The 27,547-nt window shown below is 39.2% G+C and overlaps 2 protein-coding genes across 5 annotated transcripts in view; both read left to right on the top strand.

Moving 5' to 3' along the window:
* The first annotated feature begins 3,204 nt into the window (after nt 1-3,204).
* trappc13 (trafficking protein particle complex subunit 13) overlaps nt 3,205-27,547 on the top strand; it is a 65,857-nt gene continuing 41,514 nt past the window's right edge. For all 4 annotated transcript variants that reach the window (XM_048603451.1, XM_020532782.2, XM_048603466.1 and 1 more), the window contains exons 1-3: nt 3,205-3,317; nt 18,025-18,093; nt 21,189-21,288. In XM_048603451.1, coding sequence (XP_048459408.1) covers nt 3,245-3,317; nt 18,025-18,093; nt 21,189-21,288 — 242 coding nt within the window. In that variant the 5' untranslated portion in view covers nt 3,205-3,244. The remainder of the gene's footprint in view (nt 3,318-18,024; nt 18,094-21,188; nt 21,289-27,547) is intronic.
* On the top strand, nt 9,936-12,950 carry zgc:101664 (uncharacterized protein LOC450064 homolog). The gene has a single exon (XM_048603478.1). The coding sequence runs from the start codon at nt 10,143-10,145 to the stop codon at nt 10,887-10,889; it is 747 nt and encodes a 248-aa protein (XP_048459435.1). The 5' UTR covers nt 9,936-10,142; the 3' UTR covers nt 10,890-12,950.

Below are 27,547 nucleotides of genomic sequence, written 5' to 3' on the forward strand. Positions count from 1 at the left end.
CATCTCCTACCGACCAACCTCATCCCACCCCCTTGACCTGTCCGTCCTCCCTGGACTGACCTATCCCCTTCCTAACTCCCTACCTACACTCACCTTTCCTGGCCCCATCCCCGCCTCTTCGACCTGTTTGTTTCCTCTCCACCTATCCTCTCCTCTATCCCTCTTCTATCCGCCTCCCACTCTCTCCCTATTTATTTCAAAACCCCCTTCCCCTCCCCCTTTTCTGATGAAGGGTCTAGGCCCGAAACGTCAGCCTCTCTGCTCCTATGATGCTGCTTGGCCTGCTGTGTTCATCCAGCCCTGCACCTTGTTGTCTCCATTCTAGAAGCGGTATTCAATGAATGTCTGTACAGGATAATAATAGGGTGTCATCTTACACAAACATTAAAACAACTATGGAAATAATAGCTTAAACTAACTGCACGCTGAAAGAAGGGTAAATGACCTTTCCAGCCCTTAGGCAATTTCTCTTATGACAAAGTTTTGTGTAACTATATAATTTGTTTTCAAACTTAGAATTTTTCTTTGTTTATTTTGCTTTATCATAGTCTCTAAGAAGTACCTAAAGCTATGTTTTGCCTTCATTCTCCTTTAGAATTAAACTGCTGTATTGAAGTGGACAATGTCTGCTTCATGAAATGCATTTGTATGCGTAGTGTCATCATGTGATATCGTCCTCTTTCATCAGTGTCTCTATGTGAATTCTGTGGGAGCCATTAAACACACATCACTTGAAACATGGTGCTAGAGTGGTGCAGCCGAAATGTATGGATTTTCAGAGCTGTAATAATATCAGCTACTGAAAGAAATAGGTCTGGCAGCATCAACCCAGCTCTGAAGAAGAGTCGTCCTAGATTTGAAATTTTAACTCTGCTTCCCTCTTCTAGTTACTACCAGACCTGCTGAGTTTCTTTGGCACTTTGTTTCTATTTGCAGCATCCACAGTGTATAAGTTTGTTGGACTTGTGAACTATTTAGCATTGTTCTTGCCTAATTTGTTAATAGAGAATGAACTTCTACGCATGCTCACTGCTCACAATATGAAGTGGTATCGGGACACAGAACAAGAGCAGCTTTCACTAGAGTTATATGTGTTGTCAGTATTGAGGTACTACAATGTCACTGATGAAATCACCCTGCAGTGTGATGTCAGTAAGGCAGGACTTGGAGCAACTCCTCAGCAGCATGGACAACTAGTTGCATATGCGTCCAGGGCGTTAACACAAACTCAATCCTTCTACATTCAGGGATAAAGTGCCTCCATTTCTACTTCAGCCCAATAGCTGCTGAAATGCTTAGTCATGCCCTTGCTATTTCCAGATTCAGTGATGTCAAAGCTTTACTAGACACTCTGTCCTACTTTCTGCAATCTTCTGCACATCTATAATTTTCCAAATAAAAATTGAATAACATTGACTTCTGGTCTCCCAATGCTTTCCATCTAAAATTCTCTCTTGTATTTGTAAACACACCATGCCTTTATTCAGAAGATCAAAAAGGGTTACCACAGGCTCACTAAAAAAAAAATCATAATAAGTAGTACCCTATGAGGGGCATAACATGGGAGTTATATGGGATGATCATAGACATAGAAGTCTATGGCACAGAAGAAAGGCCCTTCAGCCAATCGAGTCTGTATCAATCAAAAACAACCATCTAACTATTCTAATCATATTTTCCAGCATTTGGCCCATGGCCTTGTATGTCTTGGCATCACGTGTACATCTAAATTCTTCTTCAATGTTATGAGGGTTTCTGCTTCTACCACTTTACGGGCAGTTAGTTCCAGATTCCCACCACTCTCTGGGTGAAAAAAATCCTCACATCCCTTCTATGGTCCACTCAAACTGTAAGGTGCCAAAATCATCAAAAAATACTAAGAAATCAAGAAGTAGTCTTACTATCCAAATTAGATTTTTTTTATTATTGGCCACAACAGGACACTCAATAACCTGTATTGCTCATCTGTCACAAAAAAATCATTGAATGAACTTACATGCAGTGCAATTTTACTTTTCAGTGCCACCCAGGAACAGACAAGCCCAAGAAATTGTGTTATGTCTCATGGTCAGTATGTCAGTGTACTGTTCACAGTCATTCTCATGATAGGATCTCTGAAACATAGCATGTGACCTGACAGTATAAAGGTCTGATATTCCATCTTAAATGGGAACCTACTGAAGCATAATACACTGCTGGGAGTGTATTCCTTAATGCGCTCTGTTGTAATCTATTGATTTAATATTAGCCCAGACACTAGGTATCTGAGAAATGTAATGTTTGTATATAAAAGTGAGCTGTAATTCTTCAATACCGTGTATCCAGTTCCTTAGGTTACAATGAAGGTAATTCTCAAAGGCAATTAGGAATGGGTATCAAATGCTGGCTTTGCCAGTGACACATCCCATGAAAAAAAAGGTCCTGCATTCACTTAGCTTCAAGTCATCCCTTAATTGGATCAGAATTCGTTTTACATTTCATCTCAGTGAAACATGTTAAACTAAGGTGTTTGCTCTATTGGGCTAGATGACTAAAGTTGCGGAACAGAATAAAGCCAGCAGCAAAGGTTTAATAAAAACCGAAAGAACTGCGGATGCTGTAAATCAGGAACAAAAACAGATGTTGCTGGAAAAGCTCAGCAGGTCTGGCAGCATCTGTTAAAAAAAACAGTTAACGTTTTGGGACCGGCAACCATTCCTCAGAACTGGACGGGTTAATGCCTGTTTGTGATAGTTTGTGGCATCTTGCCTCTTCACCTGCTTGGAATGGTTACCCTCACGCTATATGTAACCAATTCTCTTACTCTCTATAATGGAAATAGATACGTACGGTCCTTTGTAAACGATGGCTCCTTACATTATGTTGTAACTAGTACGCAAGTTGTAGCAGCAGGGATTGGATAATTTAAACAAAATGACTTGAATGGATGATGATATATGATTCTTAATTTAATTTCTAAGCTGTTACTACAATGATCTAAAACCCTGTATTAGTAGTGCTTGTAAGTAGTGCATTTTCTTAAGCTTCCATGGCACATGTTACAAAGATTAAAAGTAAGAAATTTACTTGCAAAGGAAATCCCTATAATAAAATACACAAAAATATAATTCATACATTTAAGTTAAACTCGGAAGAAGAGTTGTTTTCTCTGTGTTGGTAATATCATCCCCGCAGCGCGAGTTTCGAAACTATAGACGCCGGCAATCAGTTTGTTTCATTTCGCGGCCCGTAGGACGATTTGCGCATGCGGCCTGGGAGGAGAGCGGTGAAGATGGACGTGAATCAGCCGAAACAGGAGCATCTGCTGGCGCTGAAAGGTAAGGAGCGGCTGCCGGCTTGTCCTAGGCCAGGCCTGGGAGTTGTGCCATCTCGGTCTGGATGGAGAGCGGCGGGATCTTTCCGGATATCACCACGGGGCTCAGCTTCCCGAGCGCTGCACCTTTCCTACACTAGAGAGTGACTCAGCCCTGACAGTCCAGGAGCAGGGAGAAGCCTTCACTTGGCTGTCAGTGCTTGCGATCTGCTTTCACCACACACTCCTGTTTCCCAGCGGAGCTCTGGCTTGCAAAAAGCCGGCTTTTGCATGTTGCCGACATTGACTGCTGAACGTTTTCTCCAATTCCGGGACTGACGACATTGCTATCAATGAGAACAAGAGAGCACAAACCATAGATCTGGTTTCTCACAATGAAAGTATGGTGATCCTAATTAGCGTGTTCCAAGTTCTAATTGAACACAGGCATGAGGATCACCTTTGCACTGACAGTACAAAGGCCAGTTATTTCGTTCCTAAAATCAGACAAAGAACTGCAGACGCTGGAAATCGGAAACAACAAAAAAAGTTGCTGGAGAAACTCAGCAACTGTGGAGAGAAAGCAGAGTTAACATTTCGGATTCAGAGAACTAGAACCCAAAATGCTGATTCTGCTTTCTCTTCACAGATGCTGCCAGATTTTCTCCAGCAACTTTTGCTTTCGTTTCAGTTGTTTTGCTACTTCAGTGGGATTCCGAATAGGTTAATGCTTCGCTCTCAAAGCTGTTCAGTTAAACTTTTGCTAATTTATGACACAAAATGTCAATATCTTTGTGTGCCATCAGCAACCGTTTAGTTTGCTGAACTTAACTAGGAACTTAAGAACAACATAATGAAATTGCAAATATTGCCACTGCCCAGAATATATTTTTTTACTGTGTTGTGTGTGAATGTTGCCAGCGTAAAACTTGTTTGTGATGTTACTTCCAAGTCTGCCTAAATTCAATGTGACGTTTGGGGAAGGTACTGTGGAATGCGTTTTTTGAACGGGTGTATACATTTCAGATCGCCATGTATTTAGAGTTGGAGACCACATGCTATTAATACAAAAGTTTTCTGTGTTTGGCCTTTCTTTTATAGAAACATTTCAGTTGGTGTAGATACTGCTTTTGAAGTTATATTTCCCCTCTTCATTGCAAAGTTGACAGTTTTGCAGTTTAAGATGGGTCCACAGAAGTGTGCTGCAGTGTAGGCATTTTTGGTCATTTATCAATGTTTCAAAGTTAGGGGAGGGTGTGTTCCCTGTGAAGAAAACTTTCGAAACCCGCGCTGGCCTGGGCTTCAAGTCCTTGCAGGGGATGACATTACCAACACAGAGAAAACAACTCTTCTTCCGAGTTTAACTTAAATGTATGAATTATATTTTTGTGTATTTTATTATAGGGATTTCTTTTGCAAGTAAATTTCTTACTTTTAATCTTTGTAACATGTGCCATGGAAAGCTTAAGAAAATGCACTACTTACAAGCACTACTAATACAGGGTTTTAAAAGGAAAAATAATAGTGGTTACTTTTAGTGAGATCATTGTAGTAACAGCTTAGAAATTAAATTGAGAAATCATATATCATCATCCATTCAAGTCATTTTGTTTAAATTATCCAATCCCTGCTGCTACAACTTGCGTACTAGTTACAACATAATGAGGTTTCTGACAAGTGAAGAACTAAAACCCTGCATGAGTCATAAATATGTAGGGAGGGGAAGAAAATATTTTCTCTTCAGATTGAAGTATCCAGATTTTTTAGATGTTCAGTTATGTTAATGTTGCCATATAAATGTAACATGTTGTTAACTAATACATACAAGTGTACCCCCATCCCTTATGCTTAGAACTTCTGCAGGAAATCTTTGTATTTCCTTATAAAATGCCTTTTAGAAATCCAAATACACTAGATCTTTGGTTCCTCTTTTGTTTGTTACATTCTTAAGAACCCTAAATCAATCAGATCTATTTCTCCTTTATAAAACCATGTTCAAAATGGGTGACTACCTGTTGTAGATTCACCTATAAGTGGATATATTCTCTCGTTAACCATATCAAGACCCATCAGGATCTTGCATATCTCAATGAGGTTGGCTCTTACTCTTCTAAACTCCAGATAAAGCCTAATCTGTCCGAACTTTCCTCATAGGACAATGCCAGTTCCAAGTAATCGTCTGGTAAGCTTTCTCTGAACTTCTTCCAATGCATTTACATTGTTTCTCAACAAATGTTACCAGTACATTGTACCCTAGATGTGGCCTCACCAGTGTCCTGTATAGTTGAAGCATAACCTCCCCACTTTTGTATTCAATTCCCCTTGCAGTGAAAAATGCATTCTATTCATTTCCTTAATGCCTTGCTTTTTTTTTAATGGTCTATACTAGCTCCTTAATAATGGATTCCAGCATTTTTGCAGTAGTAGATGTTAGGTTTAGAGGTCAAAATATTCCATGTCATCTCCCTTCTCCTTCAATAAGAATATTAAATTTGTGGTTTTCCAAACCATTTGAACCTTTTTGTTTGTGTTTAGTCAGAGTGCGAGACATGTTTCGTCTCGATAATCTGTCTACTTTCTTGGGAAAACTTTAAAAATTATGAGTGATCCATCATAGTGAAAATAACATCATATTAAGTAGCTTTGAAATCGATATCTGTGATTAAACAATGCCGTTTTTGCAAATATGCTAAACATTGTATAAACAGACTTTACCATTTGCAGTACTGTTTAATCAGAGGAGCATCAGCTTGGTTGATTCCATAATGCCAGGTATCTTCCTGATGCAGTACTTGCTCTGGATTGTACACAACTGCTCTAGAAACATTTGGCAGAATCCAGGAGAGAGGTTTTTTTCTTAGTGTGTTCTTCAAATGTGAGCTTTGCTGATAGGGCTAGCATTTGTTGCCCATTCCTAATTTCACTTGCCCTGTTGGCTTGCTAAGCCATTTCAGAGTACAGTTAAGAGTTGACAGTGTTATTGTGAGTCAAACCATACAGTAGCCTACCTGGCAAATTTTTTGTTTGGAAACGCGTAGGCTTGCATGTTGATAATGCGTGCTTTTAACTGTCTCTGTAGAAACATACAAACAAGAGTAGTCCATTCTGCCTTTTTAGTTTGCTGCTTCCTCATTCTGATAATATAATGTATGATGTGTCTTAAATCCATTGACCTTCCATATTCTTTACATGTTTGTCTAATGAAAATTACAAATGTTGATCATTTTTTAAACATGGCCATAACATTTTAGGGATCAGTGTACATCACCTGAAACTGCTCCCTGCTTTTCACCAGCTTGATTTGGATCTATCCTTTTTTTTTGGTTCAGAATGGATGACCGCATACTTGGGTATTCAAATCCATCTCCTGCAAATTTGTGCGCTCGTTTTTGTTGATGTCTGTTCAACTTCCTGTTTCCATCTATACCATGTACTGTGCAATCAACCTTTTTTTGACAGTTTTGTTTGCGTAGGTACAGATCTTAATATTGTGTTAAATCATTTATAGCGAATAGTTCAGGCCAAGCCATAGATCCTTATAAGATACCACCAGTCGTTTCCTTCCAATTTAAGTGCATATTCTTTACCTCCATTCCGTCTTTAGCTGCTTCACCAATCTCTGTACCAGACAAATAATCTAACTTCAACTCCATGAGCTTTGATTTCAGCTAATATTTTTCATTATGTTGAATCTTATGAAATGCCTTTGTAATTTCACATAAACAGCTTGCTTAAATATTTGCCAGTCTACATTAATGAACTATGAAAATGCTATTTTTAGTTAGATGTGGCACCTGTTAGAAATCTGTAATGGCTCTCTGTCATCACCTCAGTACATGTTCCATCATAGTAGCTCTGCCCGTCATGTGAAGACCAGGGTTCAATTCTCTGGGGAGCAGCTGATCTCTTGTGATGGGCTGTGTGTAAATACAGTTTCTTTTAAAAAAATCTGTAATCGCCTCAGATTTCTGTTTTTAAATGCTTGGTCAGTCTGTCCTGAATTCTAAATTCAAATAATGTCTCCCATACAAATGTTAGACTAACCAATCTACGATTTGCTGGTTTCTCTCCTTCTTACCTCTGTAAATAATGGAACAACAGACAATTGTCAATATTTTATACTGTTATTTTCCATACTGTTTCATGTTAAATTTAGTGAATTATCTACCTTAATTTGCGAAGTTTTAGAATATCCAATATGGAATACTGCATTCAGTTCTGGTCTCACTGCTATAAGGAAGATGTTGTGAAATTTGAAAGGGTTCAAAAAAGATTTATGAGGATATTTCCAATGTTGGAGGATTTGAGCTATGGGGAGAGGCTGAATAGGCTGGGGTCATTTTCCCTGGAGCATTGGAGGCTGAGGGTGACCTTATAGAAGTTTATAAAATCATGAGGGGCACGAATAGGGTGAATAATTAAGGTCTTTTACCCAGGGTAGAAGAGTCCAAAACTAGAGGGCATAGTTTAAGGTGAGAGGGGTAAGAGTTAAACGGGACCTGAAGGCAACTTTTTCGCGCAGAGTGTGTTACGTGTATGGAATAAGCTGTTGGAGGAGGTGGTGGAGGCTGAGACAATTACAACATTTAACAGGTATCTGGATGGGTATATGAATAGGAAGGGTTTAGAGGGATATGGGCCAAATGCTGGCAAATGGGACTAGGTTAATTTAGGATATTTTGGTTGGCATGGACGAGTTGGATCGAAGGGTCTGTTTCCATCCCTATAACTGTAAATACCCCCTTCTACTCTGCAGTGTAACAGTCATTCAAGTCCTTCCTTAGTTCAATTGCGGTATTACCTTTAACTATTTTAAAAGAGCTCATAAGGATACTGTGATATAACTGTTTCTGCTGACCTTCATATAATTTTTCTTATCATCTCACCCAATTCCTAGATTTACACTGTTCTTTGCACTTCTGTATGCTCTTTATCACACCTCTTTTGATCTTCCCTTGCTTAATTTGGTAATTAGAGTTCTTTCTTTCTCCTTTGGGAATCTATTATGTATGAAGTTAAGTTTCTTTTTGAACACCTCCAATTGTTTGAGTAATTTTATCGAATAGAAGTTTTGATAACTTGCTATTATCTGTCTCCTATAATTAAGTTCAGCTGTACACAAATCTAGTATCCTAGATTGGATTTCTCTAATTTTTAAATTTGACATTGACTTTGGTCATATTATAATTGCTGTTAGTTTATAATTAAATGGAAATCATTTTACTCAAATTTAGTTCATTATTCATTGCTAGATCTAGTATGACATCCATTTTTGTTGATTCCAGAACTCATTGCTGCAAAATATCTATCTTGAAAATATACAAGAAGTTCAGATTTTTTGATTGAACCTCTCTTCCCAGTCTGTATAAACATTGAAGTCTTGCATGTAAATTATTTTACATTAGATACATTATCTGCTAAAACAGATTTTATATTTATATTATTTTTATAATACATTTTCTCCTTTTCTTTGCTACTATCAAAAACTCTGTAATCAGCTGCACTGCAGGTTCTTCCTGACTTCTGCTTAATCCCAACAAAAATCTCTGCTGATTGTTTTCCTTTACTAATACTGTAGCAGCACTTTTAATCAATAAGGCTGCCACTCTTCCCCATTTTGCCCTAGTTTTCCAATCCTTTTGGAAGACACTATAATCTGGAATATATGGCTTCTAATCATGATCACAGTACAGGCATGTATCTGTGATCACTCTTTCTGTTATTTTGTTTAAATGTAGAAGAGCTTTGCATATAATCAGTTGCTGGAGAGTTTAGTGTATTAGGCTCATAATGGACATGTTTCCTTTGGGATTGAGTTTTGCCATGACTGTGGTTTGTTCAAAGAAAACAAAGGTAGCAACATAGCACTGACTGCATCTAAAAACACACTTTTAAATTGTTTTATAAAAGAGCAGTTCTGGCAAGTTAACATTCAAATAAGAAAATAATAAAGCTAGGTTGTGTTCCTGACCAGTAATTTTTATGTGAGAAACCTATTGGCTGACTTCAACCTAAGTGGCCTGAAAGTTCACCAACTAGTCTTAACTTATGCTTTTGACTTCTTCATTCTTCAATCAAAGTGAGGTGGTGTGTGTGAGGATCTGAGGGGGGCATGGTGAGTAGAAGGTTCAATGGAAAGAACCAATGGTTTGTTTTTAAAGGACCAAGCATGTTTAGTAACCACAATAAAACAGAAATCGAGTCAACACTTAAGAGAATGTACCTTATTTACAATCTGTGCTAAAACAAAAAGACAATATTAGAACTTGCTTTAAATAGTGAACCTCTACTGTACTTGAGCCTCTGGAGTGGGACATCAGACTCTACACTTTAGGCTTGGGCAAAAATCTATCACGAGCCAATACTGACAGCAGGTGCTTTCTTCTCTTTTCATTTCCTAAAATTTGAGTATGACATTTGAGACTTTTGCACATATGTTGAACTGAATGCAAAGTTGCAGAGAATGGAATTAGATTCCTCCTCAGTTAGGATGCTGTTTGTGAGAGGACCCGAAATTATGGACAAATGTCAGTGCTTTTGAAGTAAATTCCATAATAAATTCTTAGAAGCTACATTACTGTTTCTAGTTTAAGTGTTGCATATAAGCGAAATATTCAAAGATATTTATCTCTGCAGGGTAGCACTTCCTGAAGGTGATAGACTGCTGCATCTCAATATTGTGCTTCTGCTAAATTTGGTGAAGGAAGCACGGTCAGTGACAAATCACTTCATTCTGAATGACTTATAGATTTGCATTTATGAAAGTATAAGGAGAAGGGCTTGCTGATATTCATTGCCCTGTGGTGATTCAAGCTGAGACCATCACTTTGTGCCGAGAGCTGTCATTCAGATGGAGTTAGTGGTACATTATAGGCCTAATCAAGACTTTTCTTCTGAAGTACTGAAGATAACAGAAAAATTGTTGGAAGACTTTCCACGAAAAAGTTCACCAAGATTCATACCATGGTTTTCAGATGATATAAAAAGTTTACCAATAAAACCTAAGAAACGTCCACCATCTATTTCAAATGAAGAAGCACAAAGAATTGAAAAGTATTTGGTTGAGGTGGAATTCAAAGCAGAAACACAAAATTATGATTGCACAGAGGATCTTCTGGAATTTTCTGCAAACCTGCAGATGGATCATCTTGCTGAGGTAGCTGCTGCAGAATTTGTACCTGGAATGACAGATTTACTGTGTGGAGTTACAAATGAGGAATACAAATCAGAAAGGTCATGGAGTATTACAGGATACAGCAGAACGAAAGGGCTAAATATTTTGACAGTTAGCCAAAGACTTCAAATAATTAAGGAAAAGCTCCAACTACATTCTTTTCAAAGGGCAAAGTGGGTTATTGATCAATCCAATTTTAGTGCTGAACAACTGGAAGAGATCTGGGCTAAACTGAGTAGTGTTATCAAACACGGTGACCTTCCTGGTTGTAATGCCAAAATACATCGACATCTTGGTGAAATATGGGTTTTCTGTGATCTCATGTGCTGTGAATATGTTGGTTATTTTATTAAGCAAATATTAAATCTTACAGGTAAAATCAGTTTACTTGTACATCGGCATGGTTTAATTTATAACTTGTAGCTATCTGTAATGTTATTTCAGAACTAAAATGTCATTAATATGTATGAATTTCTTACCAGTGTCCGTGGACTTTAAACAATACAAATTTGCATGTCATTTTGATAAATGAGCAGATTGTCTTTAATGATCGCTCGTGTAAACTCGTTAGTAAACTTGGGTGTCAGCCTTGGACTCTGGTCATACACTTGTCTGAGACAGAATATGGCCAAGTCCCACTTCGGAGACTTAAATACAAAATTTTCTTTGGTTCTGGGTGCCGTCCTGAGGGTCTGTTGCCCTGGAGAGTGGCTGTTTCTCGGAGGAGATAAACCATCTCGGGAAGATGCCATGGCACTTTGAAGGAAACTGTGGAGTTCAACCTTGTAGTTTTTAAATTATTATTAAAATATTATATTATTACCGTGTTATTTCAATCAACCTGACTTGAACTCAAACTCTCTGGCCCAGAAGTTCTCCCAACTAGATACTTTCAAATCAACCTGTTCCGAAATGTTTACACACCTCCAGAGCAGGTGGGACTTGAACCCAGGTCTTCTGGCTCAAAGCTAGGGACACTACTACTATGTTGTGAGAACCTTTTAAGTTCTCTCTTGCACCGTGGACAATATTTATCCTCTAATTAACCTTCTTACGATAGATTATTTGGTCATTACCACACTGTTATCACACTGTTGCTGGGTCAAAAACCTGGATCTCTCTTCCTAACTACACTGTGTGTACCTACACTATATTGTCTGCTGTAGTTCAAAAAGGCAGCTGATCACTTCTTAAGTGATGGACAGTAAATGCTGGCCAACCCACATCCCATAAATAAGTCTATATTTTAAAAAAACTAACTGTCCACAAATTAGTTGCTACATTTTTTGCATACTTACGTGGAATTGGATTGTCCTGAGGTTATGCACGACACTATGTAAATGAATTTTTTTAGTATAAATTCTCTCACCAGAGAATATTTTGTCCTCTTCCCAGTGACTTTAAAATTTCCTTGAATGAGTTTTCTGCATAGAAATACTCATTCATTGATCTCTACTAAAGATGTTTTCTATGGAAGTGTTTTGCAGGGCTTTAGTAAAAGGTCAGTATGGCATTGTGTCATTCTGAACTGAGAATTAAGTTTAATGTCCTGGTCACTTGAGTTAATTGCTTTGGTTAGGATGGGGATCATGGCATCAGCATTCTTGCATGTCGGAGAAAGAAAGCTAAAGCTCCAGTTTCTGGTCTCTATCCAGTGATCTTAGTTGGAAGTATTGTATGTGTATATAGTGGTTGGCTATCATAAGGATACATCTTGATCATGGCATCTTCCAAATTGATTAAACTGTTCAAATGAAAGCTTATGTAGCAAGTGTTTTAAGAATTGGTACTTAGTTAATGGTTTCAAGGGGTGCTGATGCTGTGGTGCTATCTTTCAGCATGAGGAAAGAAAGGCAAATGAAAGTTTAAGATATTCAAAAGATTTTAAATCCTTTTGCAAAAAAAAAGTATGAGTGTTTAAATTAAATATTCACCTTGGCAGCACAGGATATAATAATGTTATGACAATGTCAGTTGACTAAATTGTCACTAGCCAAACCAGCGAATGTTCTATTTTAGATAATAACGTAATTACACGTTCATGTGTATGAAACGGAGGGCGAGGATTTTGATTGCCGATAGCCAAAAATTAACTTTTCTGCTTAAATTGCCATTTATCATTTAAGGACAATTTGATTTTCTATGAAAATTACTTGATTTGGAATTGGAGGTGATATTAGATTATTTTTCACTGCGATGTTTGATTTTTGTGGCAAACCCAAGGCAAAAATCTTCCACCAAATGTGGCAAACCTAACCAGAAAATCTTTGCTAACCCAGATGATACAAACCTTGAGAAGAGCAATGCCTCCCCATAGTAAATAGTATTTTGCCACAGCAAAGTACTTTCATTCTTTACATTTTTAGCCGGGAAGAGGAGGTGAAACAATTTAGAACTGTAATGGCAATGAGTACGTACGAGAATGAAAACTGTCCTGATTTAATTTTGAATGAAATACAGTCTGCATAAAAATGTGTAAGTACACTGGAAATAAATATTTTAAAAGTATATTGCATTTGACTTTTATTTACCTGAATTTAGAAGCAATGAGTAATGTTGAATTGTCAAATTTCATGAACTTCCTTCTAGTTTACTTGTAGCTGGGCACATATTATCATAGAATTTTTAACGTATTCATTCCCGCCTTATACCATACAGCATACCCATTTTTCTGGGTCAGTGGGCTGGTAGTTAACTTGCTAACCTTCAAATCTCTGAGTAGTAGCACGGATCAGACCATGCACTTTAAGCATAAATATGCCTGACTTCTTTTAGCTAGTAATTTATGATCTATTGAAGTTGCATTCTCAGGATCTACACATTTCAAAGCTGAATATCTTCCCAGTTTTAACCTTCGTGGATTTTTGCCATGATTAAGAATTTTTGGATCAAAATATTAATAAAGTTATCTAATAACCATACAGTATACCTTATCCATTTTCTCACATTTGGGAAAAATTTTGTACATACATGCAAGCTTATGAAGCCGATGTGGAGATTATATCATTACATTGTTTTGAATTGGAAACTAAAGTTGCTACCAGTTGTCTAAATGGCATGCTTAAGTCCTCATGTGACTCTCTTGAACATACTTCAATTTGGAGTTGCAGCAATAATTAAAATTAAAGCATCTTTTCTTCCATGCCTGCTACATGCTTCATATGCATGGGGATTGACCACAAATGTTTTTATATAAATTTCTAAGGAATGGAAACAGGAGCAACCCATTTGGTTCCTTGATTGAATACATTACTCTAGGTGCAGCTGTCATAAGACTTTGCTGCTTTTATATTCCATTCTCTTTTCAGTAATGGAAACATTCCTCTTTACTTTCTAATTACTTGCCATGCCTGCATGCTAATGGTTTGTTATTCATATGCAAGAGCATACACACCTTTTTGTTCGAGAGCATTCTGCAGGTTGTCCATTTAAACAAGATTCTGCTTTTCTATTCTTCAAATTGGGCAACCTCACGTTTTCTGACATTATACTCCATCTGCCTTTGGTTACTTTACCTATCTAGATTCCTTTTTAGACTCTTTGCATCTTCCTCACCACTTGCTATCCTATCTATTTTTGTATCATCAGCAAACTTAGCTACAGTACAGTTGATCTCCCTTCCAACTGATGAGCAAAGGTTGTAAATAGGTGAGACCCCAGCACTACTCCTGTGGCAATTCACTCAGCTTGCTAAGCTGAAAACGACCCATTTGTCCCGACTTATGTCCTGTTAGTTAATGAAACCTCTATCTGTGCTAATATATTTCCAATAATGCCATGAACCTTTATCTTGTGTAGTAAACCTCTATGTGACACCTTATCAAATACCTTTTTATGAAAATCCAAAGGCATGACATCTACTGGTTCCCTTTTATCAAACCTGCCTGTTAAATTATCGAAGAACTCTAATAAATCTGTGAAACGCTATTTCCCTTTCACAAAAACTCTGTTGACACTGCCTGATCATAAAAGATTTTTCTAAATGTCTAACTACTCCCTCACTGATTCCTGTATTTTCACAATTTTTAATTCCAGACTCTCTTTTTTTAAAATTGAATTCAGATTAAGTATCACAGAGATGTGGCTGCTGTGGTGGGTTTCGAACCCAGATCCCGCGAATAGGTTTCTGGATTAATAGTCTAGTCATAATACCGCTAGGCCATTGCCTACCCTAATTTTTTGCTTGTTAGCTAACCAATCCACTATCCATGATTATATTATACTCCTTACACCACTGACTCTTGTGTGTAGTAACCCTCAACGTCACACCTTATTAGATGCTTTTGGAAGTCACAAGTACACCACATCTATAAGTTCCCCTTCATCTACATTGCTTATTACTTCCTCAAAGAACTGTAACACAATAGTCACGAATGAAAGATGATCTTATAGAAACTTTGAAGATTCTGAAGGGGCTCGATGCGGTAGGTTTTCCAGAATGCTTGTCTCAGTGTCATTCAGGTAAAGGCTATTTCAATTGTACAACTCCATCTTTCCCCAGTACACAACCACATTCATTCTAAATAAGTGAAATTTCATGGCCTGCTTTTGGAGTAATGGTTGTCTGTGATTGCTACCATTTCTGCTCCAAAACCTTTGGCAGCTTCTAGAAGCCACACATGCTCAGTAAATTCAAGAATCTGCATGGGATGTACTGCTGAAGTTACCAACTCTCAAGTCCAGTCAGCCATCAAGAAATTTACTGAACAAAGCAAAGCTTGCCTTTTTAAAGCTTTAAACTCATTCCTCATGTCTAACATTGTACTAAGTTTATAATTACCAAGGAAACTAGGAACAGGAGCAAGCCATTCAGCCTTTCCAACCTGCTCCACCATTCTAGGATCTTTTCCTATCTTTACTATCTAGAAATCTATCAATCTCTATCTTGGACAGACTCTCTGACTGATCTTCCATAGCCCTCTGGGTAGAGAATTCCAAGCTTCACAATCCTGTGAACAAGCTCCTCCTCATCTCAGTCCTAAATTAAAATTATTTTGAAACTATGCCCTCTGGCTGTAGACTACCCCAAGCTAGGGGAAACATCCTTCCTGCATCTACTCTGTAGTCCTTTAAGAATTTCCAGAGTTTCAATTGTGTCACATCTCATTCTGCTTAACTCTGTATGAAATATAGTCCTAGCCGACTTAATCTCTCCTCATTGCATAATCCCCTTTTCCTAACTATGAGTCTCGATAAAGCTTTGTTGCGCTCCAATGTTTGTGTATGGCAGCCAAATCATGACCTACAAGGTGTTTCAAAATTTTAGTTTATTCAAAAGTGACAAAAATAATGCTGTCCACACTATCTTCAAATGAATTGTATTGTGAAGCTTTGTCTCACCTGTTCTATAAGATAATTGTTCTGAAGAGTTTAATTTTCATGTTACTTTTTTTTATTCATTAACGGGATGAAGGCATTGCTGGCTAGGCATCATTTATTGTCCATCCCTAATTGCCGAGAGGGCAGATAAGAGTCAACCACTGTGGGTCTGGAGTCACATGTAGGCCAGACCAGGTAAGGATGGCAGTTTCCTTCCCGAAAGGACATTAGTGAACCAGATGGGTTTTTCCTGACAACTGATAATGGATTCATGGTCATCATTAGATTCTTAATTTCAGATATTTATTCAATTCAAATTCCACCATCTGCCGTGATAGGATTTGAACCCTGGTCCCCAGAACATTATCTGGGTCTCTGCATTAATAGTCCAGCAATAATACCACTAGGCCTTCACCTTCCCACAGGGTCCACCTCGTCTACTGATGTCAGACAGTCTGTGACCGGAGGCAAAGAGGTCTGTTCATGTATTTGGAGCAATCATGTACCAGCTCCTGAAGATTCTAGTAACCATGCCTAACTGAATGATGTACACAAACTATCCTGTAATAAATTTTGTTTTGTTAAAGAACAATGTCTCTTTTGTGGATACTCTATGATGCTGTAGCCTCTGTCACTAATCACTAGATAGGCTCCAGAGAAGGGAGGATCATGGTGGCAACACACTACCTCAAATAACCCTTACTTCTTCCAGTTTCTGATACTCGATGGCAAATATCATCAGGAACAGTCACTTAGGAAGGTACCACATCTTCAGCTTTACTGTGCCTCCATGAGCTCAGCTGACACCTCTGACCAGAATCCTCATTTCATGTATCCAGAAAATTTACAACAATCCCCAGCATTAATACAATTCTGAATCAGATATTACATGCTGTATTGCCATTCCCCAGTACTTCCTCGAGCATTTTTCTGTACTTGGTGTTCACAAATAAATCCAAGTGTTACTGCAAAACAGCCTGTTCCTAAGCCATCCAAGGTCGTTGTAGTTACCTTCCAGCCAAAAAGGCTGTTTGTACTTTAAGCCCGATCTTCACGTATTTTCTTCCAATTGCTTTTTTTCCATGTCCAATTAACGCTTGATGATTTGGTTTTGAGATATAACTTCTGCACGAACAGTACAGGTGTGTAATAACATCTCTGAACAGGTAGGTTAGTGATTATTTAAAAAGAACCAACCATGTTTTGTGGGACTGGACACATACATCAGTTTGTGAAGACACATTTCCTACTCTGAAGGACAGTAGTAATCTAGTTGGATTTTGCTGTCAGCTTTCAACATTTTCCCTTTTCTAAAGAAATTTCATGTTCAGATTGCTGGTTGCATTTGAACTTGCGTTGTCTTCTGGGCTATGAGTTCAGGAGCAAAACTGCTACAGTGTACCCATGTGGCGTGTATAAGCAGCTCAAATCAACAAAATCACAGAACTTAATTTCCAAAACATTAGTTAAAAATCCTGGGATCTTGTGTGACTTAAAACAAAATCTTATTTTTATCATTGGAAACCACTGTGTTGCTTTATTTTCAGGGATGATTTCTGGCTTAATAGAAATGAGAAAAGAATTCAGAGTCCTCTCTACTTTATCATTGTTCGTATGATTATCAGAATCCAGGAGCGGTAAACAATGATCACTGGGAAGAAAATCATTTCACTTTCTACCACATATTCTCTGTGCTACAAAAGCAAATGCTAGCAAGATGACTAACTGCTACATCTTACGCATAGTGACCTGTCTTTGGTGTTATGAGAAAATATCACAAATAACTACTGTCGATTCTCAATGGTAGCAATTTGTAGTTAACTTTTGCATCGACACCACAATTGTTAAACACTGCTGTGAATTTGTCGTTTCTGATAAATATGTTTGAACTTTCTGAAATTCAATTTTATAAACAAACATTAATTATTTCTAAAAGTTTTGTAACACTAGCTTTTCGTTGGATAAAGCTTTGAGATATGGCGGAAAGCTGGTAGTTGGAGTTGAACTACTGACTATCCAAAATTTGATTCAATGGCAGAATAGATTTAAGGGTCTAACTGGTCTGAGCTTGTTCTAATATTCAATAATACTCTACCTTTAATACTTTAACAGCAGCTAATGCCTGATTAAATGGTCTAATGGTATAAAATTTGTGTCAAGTGCTGTTTGATGTTGACAGACTTTTTAACCTGGTCGGTTTGACTTTCTACTATATTTCTTTCTTTATTTCATGTTATAGTGATGAGGTTAACCAAGCCAACATTGTTTACGAACCTGCCAGTGACCTGTGAAGAAAGAGATCTGCCTGGTGAGTCTGGATAGTCTTTCAGCATTAGAAAACTATCACTATCACTTTAGATAGTCAAGAGTATCAACATATAACACTTCATGTGACGCAGCCTAATTTTAATCTGAATGTTAACTATTTGTTTTTCAAAGGCAATCTTTTGATAATCTGAGAATTTTTAAACATTCATTTCTATTTTATATGCAAGTTTTCTGTATACTTAGTTTTCTGTTTCCTCCCTGTACTGGAATCTCAGTCAGTGACAGTTTAATCCAAATATGTCAGACATGGATCACTTCATGTGAAGTCTATTATATTAGTTTTGCAAAACTCTCATTTTGGTATATAAAAATCACCTTGCATAGGCACATTACTGAGAAAGCATCCTGCAAAAATAGAATGATGTCCATAATGCCATTTTGTGGTGCATTTTGGAGCCATCCAGTGTGATGCCAAAACAGCTTGTGTAAAACACCCAGGGCAAACATTTGCCTGTCTTTTAGGCAGCCTGTCTTTTAGGCTGCTAGTTTTATGTGCAGACCTTCTAGAGATACTGGACTGAACCCATACCAACCAGTCATAGGTTTTCCGCTGAATGTCAATTCAAAACCAAAACTGCAGCCTCTGTGTGCTAGGACTGCTTGGAATGAAATCTGAACAAAGGCAAGAATGCTTCCATTAAGCCAAAAGTTCATTTTGCCTAACTATTTTTGCGTCAGGAATGCGACAGCCACAATATTACTCAATACATTTCTAAGAATTCCAAAATCCATTCATGACCATATGTGCTGCACTTGAACTGTGTTAAACTTGTTTGTTACACCATCTGTGACTTGCACCATCAGTGACTATGGAATGAAATGCATGTGTTAATTTTAACCTCTCCGCGGTTTGACATTCTATCTCAGCACACCTTGATGATTACCTCATCCGTCTAATATATGTATGATTCAGATTGACCTGAAATCTCAAGCCCGCTTTTCATTAATTGTCTCTAAAATAACCCAGATCTAAAAGCCCCCTTTGTAGCTTGGAAATAGACACTCCAAGTCCTAATTACTGGTCAACTGTACCATTCTTTTACTTCCTCTGATCAGTTTACTACTCAATCTATGTAATGACCGCACAACTATCTAACCTATTACTTGTTGTTCAACGTTTGTCTGTTTTTACAACTATGTCCTTTCCAAAGCCTACTTTTCTGCACAGTCCCCTCAACCTTCAATAATTGTGTGGAAAAGCACATTTCCTACCTAAGATCTCCTCTACCATGTCTCCAAGGAGAACAGTCCCACTTGTCTGGTATACCTTCATAGCTGAAATTTCTCATCCCTGAAATTATTCTTGTAAATCTTTCTGCATTTCTCCAATGCATTCGCATTCATCCTACAGTGTGGTATCCAAAATTATACACAAAGCACTGAGGTCAAGTAAGTGTCTTGTATATGTTTAGCATAAAATGCTTTCTCTGGAACTCTTGCCACTACTAATGAATCCCAGGATGCTTTCTAATTTTATAATGAGTCCTTGTGAATCACATAAGTAGGGCTGTGGATAGGGCTTTAAACTAAATGGTTGGGTGGGGTGGGGAGGGGGGTGGGTATTGAGTTCAGTTGTATGGAAAAGGTTAAGTCAGGGGAGGACTTGGGGGAGGTTCATTTCTGAAACAAGTTATACAAAGACAGTATGGAATGGACCAGGAATTTAACTTCAGGCAGATCAGATAAAGGCACAACTATGTGAAGGGGAGCAGTCAACGCACGACTGAGTGTGTTGTACATAAATGCATGCAGTATATGTAACAAGGTGAATGAGCTTGTAGTGCAGATTGGAAGTGGCAGGTATGATGTGTGTTATGGGTATCACAGAGTCGTGGCTGCAAGGGAATTAGGGCTGGGAACAAAATGTCCAAGGATACATATCCTATCAAATGGACGGGCAGATGAGCAGAGGACAGGGTTGTCTTCTTTGTAAGAAATTAAATTAAATCAATAGTAAGAGTTGGAAGGCATAGAATCTGCGTGGGTAGAGTTGAGGAGCTCCAAAGGATAGAAGACCCTGATGGGAGTTGTGTACAGGCCTCCTAGCAATAATCAGGATTTGGAGAAGAAAATAAATCAGGAGACAGATAGGCGTGAATGAAAGGCATTATTACAATAATCGTGGGGGACTTCAATATGCTGGTGGACTGAGAAAATCAAGTTGGTAGCAGATCTCAAGAATAGTAATTGGCGGAATGTCTTCAAAATGGTTTTTTGGAACAATTTGTGGTAGCGCCCACTAGAGAACAGGCATTTCCGGATTTAGTGATGTGTTCTGAGGAAGACTTGACTAGGAAGCTTAAGGTGAAGGAACCCCGAGCAGGCAGTGACCATAACATGTTAGAATTCACCCTGCAGCTTGAGAGGAAGAACCATATTTGAGTAAAGGTAACTGCAAAGACATGAGGGAGGAACTGGCTAGAGTTGATTGGACGGTGACCCTAGCAGGGAAGACAATTGAGGAACAATGGCAGAAGTTTCTGGAAGTAATTCAGGAGTCACAGCAAAATTCATCCCAAGGAAGAAGAAACACACTAAGGGGAGGATGAGGCTGATGGGAACTCAGGAACAGCATAAAAGCAAATGAAAAATCATACAATACGGTAAAAATTAGTGGGAAGCCAGAGGATTGGGAAGCCTTTAAAAACCAGCAGACAATAACGAGAAAAGCAATAAGTGGGGAGAAGATGAAATACACGAGTAACTAGTTTGTAACATAAAAGAAGATTGCAAGAGTTTTTTTAGACATCTACAAGGCAAGAGAGGACCGTGGACCGCTGGAAAATCAGGTTGGCAGGCTGATACAAAATTGGCTACTTCCAGTTTACTTTCTTTAACTATCTACAAGGCAACAGGGAGGCAAAAGTGGACAGTGGACCACTGGAAAATGGCTGAGATAGATCCTTGATTAGTAAGGGGATCAATGGTTATGGGGACAAGGCAGGAGAATGAGGTTGAGAAACATTTCAGTCATGATCAAATGATGGAGCAGACATGAAAGGCTAAATGGCCTAATTCTGCTCCTATATCTTATGCTCTTGTGGACTTATGACAAATTACATGTTATTTCCTTAGGAGATCTTTTCAGTCAACTTATGAAGGATGATCCCTCTACAGTTAAAGGAGCAGAGAACTTTATGTTGGGGGAAATGCTGACTCTTCCTCAGAACTTTGGGTAAGAATTTTCAATCATTCAGGCATACATTTGTCTTTCTTTTTTGCTCTCCTCACTCCTCTTTTCTACCCCACCAAGTACCAAAGACATCAGTAAAGAACTCAAAACAAGGAATTAGGAGGACTAAAAGGGGTCATTAAATGTCTTTGGCCAACAGGATTGAGAAAAATCCCAAGGCTTTTTACAAACATAAAGGGTGCAAGAGGATAGCCAGGGAAAGGGTAGGTCCACTCCAGGACAAAGGAGGGAATTTACACGTGGAACTCAAAGAATTGGGTGAGATCTATTACGAATATTTTGCATCAATATTTACAGAGGAGAAGGAGATGGTGAATCTTGGGAGGGCAATGTTGATATTCTGGAGCATGTCAATATAAAAATGGAAATGGTGTTGGGCCTTTTGAAAAGGGTTGAGGTAGACAAGTCCTCAGGGCATGATAAGGGAGACAGTGAGGAAATTGCTGGGGCCTTGTATGAAATCTTTGTATCCTCTTTAGTCACGGGGAGGTCCCAGATGACTGCAGAATAGTCAACATTATTCCTTTGTTTCGGAAGGGCAACGGGGTAATCTGGGAAATTACAGGCTGTCAAGCCTTGCGTCTGCAGTAGGGAAACAATTGGAGAAGCTTCTTAGAGATAGGATTTTTCTTTTCATTCACTCATGGGATGAGGGAATCACTGGCTGGCCAGCATTTATTGCCTGTTCCTAGTTGCCCCGAGAAAGCGGTGAGCTACCTTCTTGAACTGCTGCCGTCCACATGCTGTACGTTGACCTACAGTGTCCTTGGGGAGAGAATTCCAGGAGTTTGACCCAATGACAGTGAAGGAACAGCGATTATATTTCCAAATCAGGATGGTGAGCAGCTTGGCAGGGAAGTTGTAGGTGGTGGTGTTCCTGTGCATCTGCTGCCCTTGTCCTTCTAAATGCAAGTGGTCGTGGGTTTGGAAGGTGCTGTCTAAGGATCTTTGAATTTCTGCAGTGCATCTTGTAGGTGGTACACACTGCTGCTACTGAGCGTCAGTGGAGGAGGGAGTAAATGCTTCTGGATGTAGTGCCAATCAAGCGGGCTGCTTTGTCCTGGATCGTGTGAAGCTTTTTCAGTGCTGTTGGAGCTGCGCTCATCCAGGCAAGTGGGGAGTATTCCATCACACTCCTGACTTGTGCCTTGTCTTGGCGTTGGGGAAGCAGGAACTGGGTTACTTGCTGCAGTATTCCTAGCCTCTGACCTGCTGTTGTAGCCATTCTGTTTATATGGCGAGTCCAGTTGGTCACCCCAAGGATGTTGATAGTTGGGGATTTAGTGGTGGTAACACCCTGAATGTCAAGGGGTGGTTGTTAGATTGTTTCTTATTGGAGATGGTCATTGCCTGGCATTTGTGTGGTGCGAATGTTACTTGCCAGTTGTCAGGCTGAGCCTGGATATTGTCTAGACCTTGTTGCATTTGAACATGGACTGCTTCAGTATCTGAGGAGTTGCGAATGGTTCTAAAGTTTGTGCAATTAATTTACTCACTTTGGAAAAATATGGACTTATTACTAAAAGGCAGCATAGCATTTTGTGGGCAGGTCATGTCTCATGAATATAATTGAGTTTTTTGAGGAAGTGATTGACAAGGTTCCTCATGGCAGGCTTATACGAAAGATAAATTGACATGGCATCCAAGGAGAGCAGTAAGTTGGATATAGAACAGGCTTAGTCATAAAAGATAGAGAGTAGCAATGGAAGAATATTTTTCAGACTGAAGATCTATGACCAGAGGTCTTCCGCAGGGATCAGTGCTGGGATGCTTATTATTTGTAATATATATAAATCATTTGGAGGAGCATGTAGGTGGCATAATTAGTAAGTTTGTGGATGACACAAAGATTGGGGGAGCTGCAGTTAGTGTGGAAGGTTGCCAGAGGTTACAGCAGGGTATGGACAGGCTGGAAACATTTGCAGAGAAATGGCAGATGGAGTTTAATCTGGACGAATGTGAGGTAGCATCAACTTATAGATGAATCTATGTGTACAGGTTCGCAGTTCCTTGAAAGTGTCAACACAAGTGGGTGAGATGGTCAAGAAGGCATATGACATGCTTGCCTTCGGTCGGGCATAGAATATAAAAATCGGCAAATTGCGTTGCAGTTGTATTGAACGTTAGGCTACTTTTAAAATATTGTATACATTTCTGGTTGCCACACTACCAGAAGGATGTGGAGGCTTTGGAGAGAGTGCAGAAATGGTTTACCAGGATGTTGCCTGGTTTCAAGGATATTAGCTATGAGGGGAGATTGGACAAACTTGGTTTGTTTTCACTTGATTGTTGTAAAATGAGAAGTGACTTGATATATGTGAGCTGGCAGAGAATAGAGGGTTACGGGCAATGTTTAAGGCAAAAGGTTTTTCGTTTAGAAGGGCATCATACGTTGGCGCAGTCTTGGTGGGCCGAATGGTCTGTTCCTGTGCAATACTGTTCTTTGTTCTTCAAACAAAAAATGGCCAAGAATTGGGGGGAGCAATATTGGGAAATTATCTTTATGGGAATGGTGGAAACAGAATTATGAACGACTATGCAGGTTCAGAAAGATCACTAGTCCTTCAATCCTTAAAACATATGAAGTTTATTTTCTCTTTGATACCCCATCAAGAAGTCTATTCAATTGTTAGGCTCATATAGAGTCATAGAGTCATACAGCATGGAAACTGACCCTTCAGTCCAACCAGTACATGCTGAGCAAGTTCCCCAGTCTAAACCAGTCCCACTTGCCTGCATTTGGCCATATCCCTCCAAACCTTTCCTATTCATATACCTATCCAAATGTCTCTTAAATGTTGTAACTACATCTGCAATTACCACTTCCTCTGGTAGTTTATTCCATATACAAACTACCCTCTGTGTGAAAAAGTTGCCCTCAGGTCCCTTTTTATCTTTCTGCTCTCACGTTAAACTTATGTCCCCTACCCTGAGGTGTGAAGAACTATCAGCCCTAAATGTGACTTTAGTCAATTTGAACAGGTGTACCTTTTTTTCTTAATTTCGTTTTCTAGTCTTCCTCCCTTGCTACCCCTAGCCACCATACTTCCTTTCAAGATTGGGAAGCCTGTTTCATTTTGTTCTAGAGTGTGTTGTCTCATACAAATATTCAGTCTTGTAGCTTGGTTTTGATGACGTGCAGCTAATATCTCTCCTGTTGCTTGGTTACAAGAATACCATGCATTCTAAATTATGGTTGTCACTATGATTTTGGAGTGCATTTGGAAAAAAAATGGTTGGAAGGGCTGGATGTGATGTTCTAGGGGAGAAATGGGTATTTTTAAGAAACAGGAGTAGTGCCAAAGCATTGGAGAATTGGAAAGATTTCACTGTTGGAGGGAAAAGTGGATAATCTTAGTAAATATACACGACTGACTTAACTTTAGTTATGGGCAAATTATTGAATTCAGTTTTGAGGGACAGTAAAACCATCATTTATAAAGGTATAGATTAATTGAAGAAACTCAGTGTGAATTTGTTCAAGGAAGGTCATGCCTGAATAACTTCTTTTGTGAGAAAGTGACTTGTATGGTTGATGAAGCCAGTGTGGTGGATGCGTTTTATGTAGATTTTAACAAAGGCTTTTCACAATGTCCTATGTGGCAGGCCGGTCAAAAAGTATAAGACTTGGGATTAATTGATTTTAATTGTTTTTATTGGCAAATGTGCTGAAATACAGTGAAAAGCTTTGTTGCAAGTGGTACAGGCAGATAACAGCAAGCAAAGGATGTACAGATCAAAAAGACTTCGAGGCATATCGGTTACATTGCAGGTTACATTATTTGAGGCTAGACTCCATTCAACAGTCTGATAATGGCTGGAAAGAAGCTGTTCCTGAACCTGCTTGTGCATTTGTCCAGGCTTCTGTATCTTCTGCCTGCTGGAAGAGTTGTAAGAGGTCATTACCAGAGTGCAAGGGGTCTTTGATGATGTTGACCGCCTTTCTGTGGCAGCGAGCCGTGTAAACAGAGTCCATGAATGGAAGATTAGCTTCCGTAATGTTCTGGGTTGTGCACACCACTTTCTGTAGTTTCTTACGGTCCTGGGGAGAGCAGTTGCCATACCAGGCTGTCAGGCACCCAGACAGTATGCTTTCAATGGTGTATTTTAGAAGTTAGTGAAGGACCTTATGGACATGTCAAATTTCCTGAGCCGCCTGAGGAAGAAGAGGCATTGTTGTGCCTTCTTGACTGTCACATTTACATAGAGTCATAGAGTCCTACAGCACAGAGACAGGCCCTTTGGCCCAAAATAGTCCATCCTGACCAAAATGCCCATCCACGCTAAGCCTGTTTCTCTGCACTTGGCTCATATCCTTCTAAACCTTTCCTATCCATGTATTTGTCCAAATGCCTTTTAAATGTTGTTAATGTAGCTGCCTCAACCACTTCTGCTGGCTGCTGATTCCATATGTGTACCACCCTTTGTGTAAAAAAGTTGCCCCTCAGGTTCCCATGTATTCTTTTCCCTCTTACCTTAAACTGATGCCCTCTAGTCCTCAATTCCCCAACCCTGGGAAAAAGACTGACTGCATTCACCCTATCCATTCCTCTCATGATCTTATACACTACTGTAAGATCCCCCTCAGCCTCCTACACTCTAAAGAAAAAAAAGTCGTAGCTTGTCCAACCTCTCCCTATAACTCAGACCCTTGAGTCCTGGCAACATCCTTGTAAATTTCTTCTGCACTCTTTCCAGTTTAATAACATTTTTCCTGTAGCAAGGTGAGCAAAACTGAGCACAATACTCCAAGTGCAGCCACACCAATGTAATGTTCAACTGCATCATAACTTTCAGTCATTCTATACTCAATACCCTGACTGATCAAGGCCAGTGTGCCAAAAACCGACTCCACTTTCAGAGAGCCGTGCACCTGAACTCCAAGGTCTCTCTCTTCCACTACACTCCTCAAGGCCCTACCATTCACCATGAAACTCCTACCTGGATTTGACTTTTCAAAATGCAACGCCTCACACTTATCTATATTAAACTCCATTTGCCATTTCTCAGCCCACTTCCCCAGCTGATCAAGATCCTGCTGCAGTTTCTGATTACCTTCCTCACTGCCCATGAAACCGCCTATTTTAGTGTCTCCCGAAAACTTACTAATCATGCCGTGTACATTCTCATCCAAATCATTGATATAGATAACAAATAGCAATGGGCCCAGCACCGACCCCTGAGGCACACCACTAGTCACAGGCAAGCATCCTTCCAGTATTACCCTCTATTTGGTACCATCAAGCCAATTGTGTATCCAGTTTGCCAGTTCTCCCTGAATTCCACGTGATCTAACCTTCCAGAGCAGCCTACCATGTGGAACCTTATCAAAGACCTCACTGAAATCCATATAGACTACGTCTACTGCCCTGCCCTTATCAACCTTCCTGGCCACTTCATCAAAGAACTCTAACAAATTTGTGAGGCATGGGAAGTCCACGACAGGTCATCAGTTATTGTTATTCTGAGGAACTTGATGCTTGATCTCACAGAGAATGACAATTTGGATTAAATATTAGCTTAATGACAAGAAGCAAAGGGTTATCATCGACGAGTGTTTTGTAAATATAAAGCTGTTACCAGCATGGTTCTGCTGGCATCAGAATTTAACCCCTATCTTTTTCCAGTTTCTATCAATGATTCAAATGGCAAGATGCAGAAGGTTGTCTGTGTGGTGGGCAGTGTAAGATGGCAGGATGATACAGATAGTTTGTTCAGTTGACCAGAAGTGGAAAATTTAATTTAGTCTTTAGAAGTGAGGAGTTTTGTATTTTTGGAGTTGTAGTAAGGCAAGGAAATATGGCATGTTTTTCCAATAGTTAAGGCACGGAACACGAGTAGGGGCGTTTACGCTAGAACTGATTGGAATGAAGATGAGTAAACACATTTTTCCATTAAAAGGAGTAGTAGAGACCTGGAACACTGCCTGATAGGGTGAGAGAGTCAGAAGCGCTTAGTATATTTAAAAAATACGCTTCAATTGTTACTTAAAGATTTCCAACATGCAGTTTTTCAGACCCAGTGCAAGAAGGTGTTTTTAGCTGAACAGTTCTTTGTCAATTGGCACAAACATTATGGGCTAAATGGCCTACTATGTTGTAAATTTTCTGTGATTCTATGAAGAAGTTGGCCAGGATATTGGACTGGCTTTTTGGTCGAAGAATTGAGATGTTCAACACGCACTCGTACACGCACACGCACTCTCACACGCACGCACTCTCACACGCACGCACTCTCACAC

Source organism: Rhincodon typus, chromosome 1, assembly GCF_021869965.1.
Source record: "Rhincodon typus isolate 14 chromosome 1, sRhiTyp1.1, whole genome shotgun sequence".
Taxonomy (NCBI): domain Eukaryota; kingdom Metazoa; phylum Chordata; class Chondrichthyes; order Orectolobiformes; family Rhincodontidae; genus Rhincodon; species Rhincodon typus.